The 11,980-nt window shown below is 36.5% G+C and overlaps 1 protein-coding gene across 1 annotated transcript; it reads right to left on the bottom strand.

The window, feature by feature from the left end:
- Positions 1 to 1,251: 1,251 nt before the first annotated feature.
- On the bottom strand, positions 1,252 to 1,883 carry LOC143533222 (basic blue protein-like). Its single transcript, XM_077028073.1, has 2 exons — positions 1,706 to 1,883; positions 1,252 to 1,588 (listed from the first exon to the last, which is right to left on the bottom strand). The coding sequence occupies exons 1-2, from the start codon at positions 1,881 to 1,883 to the stop codon at positions 1,392 to 1,394; spliced, it is 375 nt and encodes a 124-aa protein (XP_076884188.1). The 3' UTR covers positions 1,252 to 1,391.
- Positions 1,884 to 11,980: the final 10,097 nt, after the last annotated feature.

Genomic DNA, 11,980 nt, shown 5'->3' with positions numbered 1-11,980 from the left:
TCCATGAGGCATAGATAATTAATAAAATTAGACTTAATTGTAGTGGGTCTAAACACTTTTTAACTGAATGTATAAACAAACTTAAACACATGTAAACTGCTGAACGTAAACTAATGAAGATGAACGAACATAAATGAACAAGTGAGACATGTATTTATGTTCGTTCATTGAAGAATGTGTAATCATTGAAGAATCAGTAATCATATACACATACACGGACATACAAAATCATGTATAATTCCGATAGCACATTAGACGTATAGTTATATTAGGAGTGATTAAGTATTACATTCAATTTGAAAATCGATTTATTACCGAAGCCCAAACTTTGAAAACGAACAATAACCAAATTGTTAGTAACTCTTCAATTTATTAGTGAAGTTTTATAATTGACAAATGCGTTAACCTTGAATAAAACCTGATTATATGTGATCGCTTCATGATCTCTCTAATTGTTGGCTTACTATATGGTTTTTGTTCTACAAACAGGAGACATGGAAGAGAACCACTACCACTCTTGAATCGTGATGGTGTTTTGGTTTAGTGTTAAAGCTTGCATATTTACATGGAAGTTAACACTATGAAAGGATAGTTTTGTTCGGTTCTTAGCTTTCTTTTTATCAAAATTAATCCAATCATGGTATTTGTGATTAAAATGGGCTAAGCTCAAATACTTGGAAATTAGTTTGGATGTAATAGAGGAATTAACAGCAATGGGTGAATTGGACTACGATATTTTTAGGTCCACGTTATCAAGCGGGTTTTAGGGGCTGTTTGGTTCATTCAGATCTGAATGATTCAGGTCTGAATGAGCCTCTGTCCCATTCAGCAACAACAAGTCTGAAAGATTCAGACCTAATTTTAATCATTCAGATGTTTTTCTGTTTGGAACCAAACAGTCTGAAATCTGAATGAATCAAACAGCCCCTTATTTATGTATCTAAACTTTTAGTTATGTATTATTTGATCTTTTTATTTGATAATCTGCTTTTGTTAATGCATGTTAAACATAATTCATTTTGTCAAGTCATTTTTTTATCCAACCTCGTGTAATACACGGGTTTTAACCTAGTGTAATATTATATAAATGGAAAGTTAATGATGTGAAAGTATAGATCTAGAAATATGAAACAAGAATACCTTGTTTTGGTCTAACAGTGTTGTAAAATTATTATATATTAAAAATACCGTAGATAAGATACACTTTCAAATTCCCTATCTTAAAGCCTAGCGTAATCATGAGTGAATCTTTATTTATATAATAGTACATATAACAATATTTAAACCATGAGAAACACTTTATACACACATAAATGGATAGATTGAATTTCTTATTTACTGTTAATGCATATTATAATATTACTGTTATATTATTACTTTATTTCTGTTTTCTAAGATGCAGTGACTTTAATCTTCATCGAAGCACAGTGACCGGGGATAGTGCAAATGAAGTAGTTATCACCCTTCGCAACGGTAATTTGGTCTTTTCCACTTATGTACACCTTTTCGCTTGGGGCTGCCTTGCATGCATCATACCCTGCCTTGGTCGTTACCACCACGTTATGTGCTCCTTTAGTGTAGTTGAACACTGTTACCATCATAAAATTAATAATACTTCAATTATTTAAATAAATATTATGTTGGAATAAATAGTTAATATAAATATCAAGACAAACATAATGGTGACAAGATGTTGAATAGATACCAAGGATGTCATTGGCTTTAAATGTCTTGCCATTTTCCCAGCCATTGACATTCATCGCCCAGCCTTTGGTATCGCCAACAGTATAAGAAGCTGCCTGAGCTACATCACACTGAAGCGACACCTTTAGTAGACCGAGCACGGCCATTGCCGCCACTACACCGCCTCTTCCCTCAACCATGGTTCATATAAGGAATAACAACAATCAAGGAACTCAATCATCTGTATAATTAGAATGTGTATTTTAATTCAATATATTCAATGTCTTGCCTAACTTAGAGGCTTGTATTACTCCAGGAATTACTCATTCCATATTGTAAATTAGCTTTTATAAAGGCATGTAACCCTTTGTAATTGACATCAAGAATAATCATATTACAATACCTTTTATATGGTAATCAGAGCACTATAGCTCCTTTGAGCATCCACGATCCAAACCACCTTCCCTTCATCTTTTTTTTTCTTTCCCTCACCTTTCTATCTCCCAATATGAACAACACCATAGTTGAAGTCACCACCCACACCCATTTTCCTACCAAGCTCACAACCAGTAACTTTCCATCCTGGAGGAAACAAGTCATGGCTACTCTAATTGGGCTTGATCTGGATCAATATGTTGATGGCATTACCGAACCACCACCCCGCATTCTTGAAGGTAAGCCAAATCCAGCCTATCGCCCCTGGTACCGACAAGACCAAATTCTTCTCGGAGCTCTCCTCGGAAGCTGCTCCGACACTATTCAACCAATCGTTTCGTCGGCTGAAACATCCCGTCAACTGTTTCAACGCTTGACCGAAAGCTATGCAAGTGTTTCCAGATCTAGAATTATCTCGCTGAAATCAAGACTTGCCAGAACCACCAAGGGTACAAAAACAATGACCAAATTCCTCCATGAGATAAAAGCAATTGCTGATGACTTAGCCTTGGCACAAGAACCGATTAAAGAAGAGGACCTAATAGTCCACATTCTCACCCAATTAGGTGACGATTAAAAATATGTCTCTGTTGCTCTGCAATTTCGTGACAACCAGCTTGCTTTCTCTGATGTGTTCAACAAGCTGGTGGACTACGAGCGATCGATACAAGAAACACAAACTCCAGCCGTAATTGCTACTGTGAATAACACGCAGAGACAAGGGGGACGGTTTTCCTCACGGAATGGATATGATGGCCGAAATCATAACAAGCCCAATCATAACAGGCCTAAATTTCTGAATCACAACAGTGGGCCTCAAAACAATTCACGTGTTAACCGTAACTCTCTTTTTTGCCAATTTTGTAATATTCCAGGTCATGACACCAAAGATTGCAGGAAGTTAGCACGCCTTTTACAGGAAAACAACATTGCTATATCCTCGACACCATCAAACAATCCGGTGGTGAACTCATCGATGGCAAGCTCGTCAGTACCCACCCCACCATGGATGTTTGATAGTGGGGCATCTCATCATGTGACATCCGACCGATCATCCTTGCACACCCTATCAGAATATGGCGGGCCCGATGAGATTGTGTTAGGAAACGGTAAAAGTCTTCCCATTTCTCATACTGGTCACACATCTCTTCCTACCTCTTCTCGTTATTTAAACTTACAAAATGTTTTTCTCGTTCCTCACTTACGTAATAATCTTATTTCTGTTGCTAAACTTTGTAAATCTAACCATGTTTCGGTTGAATTTTTTCCTTATCATTTTATTGTTAAGGATCTTCGCACGGGGGCGCATCTAATGCGGGGAGTGAACGTTAACGATGTCTACTATGCAGCAACCAACTCGCTTCGTCGTCTTTCCCAAATCAACTTTACCACCAGATCTAAAGAGTCGCTTCTCGCATGGCATCACAAGCTTGGACACCCATCAATCAAAGTCTTGAAATTTTTACTTAAGGATTTAGGACGTGATTACAATAAAATGTCCAATACTTTATTTCATTGTGATGCGTGCTCAATAAATAAAAGTCATAAACAACCTTTCGGTGAAAACTCTTTTAAAGTGTCTAAACCATTGGAACTCGTTTATTCGGATGTTTGGGGGGCCGTTCAAATCTCAAACGATGGATATACTTACTATGTCATATTTGTTGACTTTTACTCAAAATACACATGGCTCTATCCAATGAAAAAAAGTCGGATGTCTCCTCTCTATTTCCACAGTTTAAAAAGTTGGTTGAAAAATTCTTTAACACTCCACTCGTCTCACTTTTTTCCGACAATGGGGGTGAATATGTCGGTCTTATTCCATACCTTCAACAAAATGGAATATCTCATTTTACCACTCCCCCTCACACCTCGGAGCAAAATGGTGTCGCCGAAAGATGCCATAGACATATTGTTGAAACTGGTTTATCCCTCCTACACATGCTAACTTACCACTCACCTTTTGGACTCATGCTTTTCAAACTGCGGTCCATCTCATAAATCGTCTTCCAACACAAATTCTTGACTTCAAATCACCTTTTTACCGGTTATACAATACAACGCCAAGTTACACAAAACTAAAACCTTTTGGTTGCTTGTGTTTCCCATGGCTACGTCCGTATGCCTCATCAAAAATTCACCCTTGATCCGCCAAATGCATCTTCCTCGGCTACTCCTCCTCAAAAGCCGCATATAAATGTTACGATCCCGTGTCTCATCGACTCTATCACTCTAGACACGTTGAATTTGTGGAACACATTTTTCCCCTCAAAATGGATAATATGTCCATTTCTCCCCTACCCACTGCCTATGACTTTATCTTCACATCTACTATGCAACGTACCCCACCTTCCATTACTCATACTCACAAACTTTCCACCCATGCATCCGTAAAACCTACGTCTCTCACAACTCTCATACAACCCCACCCAATACCTATTCCTCCACCCACATCCCCAATTAATACCAACAGACATCAACATCCAAACCTCACTTCTCTAATCACATCACAATCCATTTCTACAAACTCTTATGTCCCGCCTTCACCGAACACTTCCACTACTTCTAATAACTCTTCATCACATTCCCCTACTTCCTCCCCAACCCAACATACTACCATAACAACACCCGAAATAACACCGCCTACAACACCCTCCACCGCTAACCGAACCGCTCGACCACAACGAACACGAAAACCAAATGAAATACTTTAACCAAAACCTCGTCAACACAACCACCCTCCACCCCCTACCTCCCACTCTTGAACCCGCAACTCATTCTCAAGCTTCCAAAGATCCTAAATGGCGGCATGCTATGGATCTCGAGTTTAACGCCCTACTCAAAAATCAAACGTGGGACCTTGTGCCTTCCACCTCTCACACGCCAATTGGTTGCAAATGGGTCTTTCGGATCAAACGTAATCCTAATGGCTCCATTGACAAGTACAAGGCCCATCTTGTGGCAAAAGGGTATCTCCAACAATATGGGAAAGATTACTTTGATACATTCAGCCCCGTCACAAAACCCATCACCATCCGCACAATTCTTTCGGTAGCTCTTTCCAAAAATTGGCCGCTACGGCAACTCGATGTTTACAACGCATTCCTTCACGGCACCCTTCACGAGGATGTGTTTATGACTCAACCACCAGGTTATGTCAATTCTCAATTCCCTAATCATGTTTGCAAACTCAAAAAGTCATTATACGGTCTCAAACAAGCTCCTCGAGCTTGGTACAATGAGCTCACCAACTTCCTCCTCAGTTTTGGATTCACCAAGTCCTTAGCCGATGCTTCCCTATTCATTTACCAACAAAAAAATGTGACTTGTTACTTTATGGTCTATGTTGTTGATATTGTTCTCACAGGCAACAATACCCAATTCCTTGAAAACTTCATCAAAGCCTTAAGCAACAAATTCTCTGTCAAGGATCTTGGCATGCTTCATCACTTCCTAGGTGTTGAAGTAATACCAACCACAACTGGTCTCTTCTTATCTCAACACCGTCACATACAAGACATACTAAATCAATTTCACATGGACGGTGCAAAAGACGTGGTTACTCCACTTAGTGCCACTGATCCTCTATCTCCTACTGACCAGTCTCCATCGGTAGATGCCACTCCTTACCACAAACTAGTCGGCTCACTACAATATCTGGCCTTCACTCGTCCAGATATTTCGTTCGCTATTAACAAACTCTCCCAATTCATGCATGCTCCGAGACAAGCTCATTGGCAAGCTCTTAAACGGGTCCTTCGCTACCTCAAAAGAACCATTCATCATGGCCTTTTTCTAAACCGTAACTCTCCTCTCACCATGTCGGCCTTTTCTGACTCTGATTGGGGTGGCGTCAATGATGCCGGTCGGTCCACTACTGCTTACATACTTTATCTTGGCACCAACATTGTCTCATGGAAATCCGCACGCCAGAAGTCAGTCTCTCGGTCTTCTACAGAGGCTGAGTACAAGGCATTGGCAAATGCTTCGGCAAAAATCACGTGGCTCAAGAACTTACTCAAAGAACTAGGCATTCATATACAACAGGTGCCAACACTATTTTGTGACAATACGGGTGCCACGTATTTATGTGCTAATCCAGTGTACCATTCACGCATGAAGCATGTTGCTTTTGACTATCACTTCGTACGGGAACAACTATCTGCTGGTCATCTACGTGTTCTTCACATCAGTTCTCAAGATCAACTAGCCGACATGCTCACTAAACCGTTGTCAATAGCACCGTTTCTCCGTAACCGCTCCAAGATTGGTGTATCCGATGGATCCTCCATCTTGCTGGGGCGTATAAGGAATAACAACAATCAAGGAACTCAATCATCTGTATAATTAGAATGTGTATTTTAATTCAATATATTCAATGTCTTACCTAACTTAGAGGCTTGTATTACTCCAGGAATTACTCCTTCCATATTGTAAATTAGCCTTTATAAAGGCATGTAACCCTTTGTAATTGACATCAAGAATAATCATATTACAATACCTTTTATAGTTCACTCAAACAAAAGAAAAATTAAAAAGCAGAGTATGGTGATATTTTATTTGATGATTATTGTCTTTTCATTTGTGGGATGTTATTTGGATATGAAACCTATTTATAGCAAAAACCAAGTTTTGATTAATTCGTACACGATTTAATTAATTTTCTTTTAACGAAGGTAGCACACTAATGAGGTTGAGGTGACGTGCGGGGATACAAGGCTGAACCATATAAATTTAAAGTTTCTCGTAGATGAGACGGATGATAGCTTCAGTAAAAACCGTGAAAACCTTCACTATGAAGAGGAGGAGCACATGCAGCCTAGTCTGGTAACCCGCATATCGTCAAACAATAGTAGCACCTCTAATAGAAAGTTTTGGAGTGTTTTTTTTTGGGACAGAATGTGATGAAGAAGAGATGGTATATATATTTTAGTATTATACTATGCTTTTCTTGAGTTTCATAATAAATTTTTTAAATACTTTTATTTTTTATATGTCGTGTATCTTGGAAGTTAGTATTTTGTTGAATACTGTGGAGGTTATATTGGTTATATGTTGTTTTATGTGACAGAGAAGTTCACCTAAAAATTGGTTTAGCCTAATCTCATTATTGTTTAAGGTAGACATGTAACTCACTTTTTTCTCTAGTATTTTATTTAATTTGTTTAACCGGACCGGACTCATGTTTTGCTCTTCACGAAAGTTGGTGGATCCGACAATGTGTTACATATATAAACAAAAAGGTAAGCATTTTTGTTATTGGCCATTATTCATATGTTCGAATATTTATTGTAATTTTGGTCTAGTAAGATATTGTTCATGTGGGAAAATAAATTCAACTATATAATGGTTTCTTTGTCCGGTAGCATTATCTGTTTGTCGTTATTAAAACTAGTAGAAGTGTCCGCGCGTTGCTGCGGGTTCGTGCAAATTCTCCCTTTGTATTGGCTTGCAATGTCGTCTGGTAAGATGTATAATGGGTTATTAGTGAGAGCGTATTGCCGCATGCATATGGTTTGTTGGATTTTTTATGCGGGGTGTGCACTAAAATATCGACCTATGCATATATATTAGATACATCATGTTTTGTGAAATATTCGTTAGTGAAGTAGGTTTATGGGTTTTGTAATTTTTAATCAACATAAAAGATTGGATATGTGTAATTGCTGAATAGTTAGAGTTGAAATTTAATTAGGAGATGAAAGAAATGCTCAAATTAAAGCCACGAAGTTGTAGGTCAATGAATTGTAAAAATGGAATAGTGGTGTGCATACGTGATTTGATTGTGCACATGCATAATGGCGTATGCATATATTGGTAGATGGTGTTATAATGTGATAAGAAAATATCAAATAAGAAGTTTGATTTTCCTAAAATGGCTAGGAAGGAGGGTATTTTTGTCTAATACCTTAATATTGAAAACCCACTTAATTTAATTTCAAAAACCCATTTAATTAAAACCCACTTAAATTTTCACTTATCTCCTACAACCACCATCGCCACCGCCACCACCTTGCCGGAAAAGTCTTCGAAAATTTCGCCAGAAAATAAAACACTATAAAAAACACAACGAAAAAGACACAATGTAAAAAACACAATGGAAAAAACACTGTGAAAATAAAAACACAATGACAAAAACACAATGAAAACATAATTAAATAACACAATGTGAAAAACACAATGCAAAAAACACTATGAAAAAATAATACACAATCGTATAACACAATTTTGTAAAACACAATTATGGTAAAACACAACTTGTAAAAATCCACGAATTTTTTTTTTATTTTTATAAAGCAATATGGTACTCATATAAAAGATAAAAAAACACTCGTGTTTTTTGTGAAATTATTTTGAAAAAAAAATGTCGTACAAAAAAGTTATGGACGTTTTAAATTGATGGGAGAATCTGACATGTGCCTTGCATGTGGAGAGAGAAAGTTAACAAATGTGTTATCTCTATTATGCCCTTACCCTTGTTTTACACTTGATGGTCTTTCTAAACTAATCTCAATCATTCAATTTTAAAATAAATGGACAAGATTACTTATTATCCTTTCTAGAAAAACTAATCTTATTATTATAACCCAACTCATAAAGTGATTGATACTTAACTTTTAGAAATAAAAATGTTTTTATAAGGGGTATCACTGCTAGAAAACTGGGCATTTGCAACCATCGGTTCGGTCGCATATGCCTTTTTGTGACCGAATTGCGACCGGTTTCGGCGGTTAGTTAAACTTTGGTCGGCAAATATTTTGCGACCGAATATATTGTTGTGACCCGCCTTTCCGACTAAAATTTCAATTGCAAATTTAGCAACCAAATTTGCAGCCGAATCTTTTTGCGACTGATTTGGTGACCAAACTGCTAGCAACCGAGATAGCAACCGCAACTTTTCGCAACCGGTTTCCGATTTTGCGTCCGAACATTTAGCGACTGCATGTGTACATTTTGCGACTGAATAGTCTAGCAACCGAACTCTTTGCCAACCAATTTTGTGACTGAAATCATAACAGATGAGGATTCTTTTCGACAGATTTAGCAACCGACTTTTGGTTCATACTTGCGACCAACTTTGTGACAACTGTTAAGGTTTAAAAAATACAGTGATTCATTATAAATACCATAATCAAATATTTCTATAAATTCACAAAAGTACATCGATTCATAAAGTTTCACCAACATTCAAAGTTGGGTACAAAAAAATATCCAAACATATATATAGCAACAAATGCTTAAATTGGCCATATTTACTAAATAATCACATGATTAATTAGTTTTGTCTTGAAGAATAAAACTTGCTCTTTAAGTTTAGTGGCTGCAATGCTATTCTCCTCGATTTGCTATATCATCGTGTATTTACCTCTTCACTTCAACGCCTGCAATGCAATTGTACTCAATTTGCTATATCATCGTATGTTTCTTCTATGCTCTTGTTTTCTCTCCTATGGCAGTTGCATTATTTCCTTATTCAACTGTTGAACCTATAACAAATATGCCACATTAAAGCCAAACGACACATTATTACGCATTCGCTTAGTATAACTCATTTATACCTATCACGACCCATATGATTAACTAAAAGTAATCACCAACATTACCTATGATTTATAGTATATTCCTAATATGATGGCAAACCAAAAAATTATTTGATACTAAAATCAATTAAAAATTAGATGATAGAAATTACAATAATTATAAAAGTAAAGAAAACTTGCAAGAGATTTCTTTCACCTGGGTAACCCATTCAACATTGTTTGGTCGATTCATCTCTTCTGAACTCTCATCTACAAATCCCTTACACCTCGATGATCTACCTAAGGGTATTGTCCCTTTTTTACCCGTTTGACTACATCTGGACAATATTTGAAAAACAAACTAGCTGTTAAAGATGGTAAGCATACAGTAATATACACATTCATCTCAAATTTGGTTATATATATATCTGCACAAGCATAAAATTTAATTAACTCAAAGTGATGTAATGGCCACCAATTAAATAATCAACATCACAGGTCAATAAAAGGCTTGGGTTATTTTGATCGTTAAACAAAACCCATATTTAAACAGAGTGATGTGAGGATGTAATCTAGAAGAAAGTAGTTACATGGAAGTTGTCAAAATGTCGATAAAAGCTTGGGCTAATTTTGTTTTAGCATCTATTCCATAAACAAGTGGTTTGGAATATCCTGCAGTAGTACAATAGTAGTAAATTAAAAAATTAAGGAAGAACAAAAGGAGGTATACAAGGAAAAATAATAGTGATAGGGAAACCTTCAAGCCATGTCAATCCAGCCTCTGTAGCTTGTTTCAGAACACCGGTAAGGCAAACTCGATGTCTTATACCATAGTCACATACAAATCAAGAACCACCTGCAGCCAAGAATATAGTCATATGATTTCAATTACGCAAAATGTCAACTATAAATATGCATATTCAATTACTCATGCTTGGAAACACTTGATCTGAAATACACATATATTATGTCATCTCTAGTTTTACTGTTTAAAAGCATTCAACCTTTGTGGTAAAATGCATCCATATAACCATTATTGAAAAAAAGGAAAAGAAAATGGCCAATTAGTGATATATCATTTTAAATGTACGAATCACCTGATAAAATGCTAATAGTTGGATCAAACGGAAGGCAAAAACTCACACAGGATTTTCGTCAAACACATGGTGTGCATGCGTATAAGGTAACTACTGAATATTATCATAGTTGATGAATATGCTAGTTTAAAGAAACCTGCAGATAGAGTCTTGTATCAATAGTTGTTTAAGACCTTTCATCTTGTCTTGTCTTGTCTTGTCTTTCTCCCACAGAAGATGTACGCCTCCGTCCGATTTGCCAACGTTAACATTTTCAAATCAAAACCCCACATCCAGATTGAACAAAAAAGTTGAAATGTTCTGCTTTGTGGTCGGTCCATCACGAATCTGGTCTCCATCCCGTTCTCTTCGAGTACTTTCCGCATCCAACAGCGAGAAATAATGAATAGCTATCAATTCTGGTTCTGGAGGGAGCCTAAAATTTTTACAAATAAAAATTGGGTTTGGGGGGAACGAATGATATTTGGGAGATTTTATAATTTTTCATTTTTTGGTCTAACTAAGTTTTTATTTTTATATAAATACAATTATGTAAAAATTTAAAATAACATTCTGAATTTACATAAATTATAGTGTTATATTAAAATTATAATTTATAAGTGTTATGTAGGTGGCAAACGAGCTGAGTCCTTAGCGGGCTATTCGAGCTATGATCAACAAAAAACTTGAAATGGGCTGACCTTTTTCGAGCTTAAATCAGGACTAAGCTTTAAATAAAGCTTGTTTAGTTATCGAGCTCAAACTTTGCACGCGAAGCTCGTTTAGTCTCGTCGAACCATAACGATCATGTGTATTGTTAAGTTTTACCCATTTTAGACTTCTATATATTAGTTTCACACTACAAAGCCTCGATCCCAGCTTTGGCTCATTTGAGGTATTACACGGCTCGAGTTGAGCTTAGGCTCGTTTAAGGTTTTTTTTCCCAAAAATATGTAAAAATATTTAAAAGTATATATAAATTAGTTGATTAATAATAAACACACTGAGCATGAGTCGAGCTTGAGCTTTACAACCGAGCTCAGGCTCTCATAAGTCAAAACAAGTCAAGCTCGAGTTATGGCTCAACTCGATTCATTTACATATCTAATGTAATGATTAAAATTTAATGGGATCTTATTGGATACTACTATAAGGCCTTTGATCCCGGTGCCATACTGTAACATCCCCAAAAATTTTGATCCAAATTTGACAACTTAGGAAAGTTGAGGGATCAAAAATAATATCAAGATAAGTAATGGGAAAATA

This window comes from Bidens hawaiensis, unplaced genomic scaffold, assembly GCF_021521415.1.
Source record: "Bidens hawaiensis isolate Kalapana, Puna unplaced genomic scaffold, B.hawaiensis_p1.1 tig00009657_1, whole genome shotgun sequence".
Classification (NCBI taxonomy): Eukaryota; Viridiplantae; Streptophyta; class Magnoliopsida; order Asterales; family Asteraceae; genus Bidens; species Bidens hawaiensis.
This window is presented reverse-complemented; position numbering and strand designations above follow the sequence as displayed.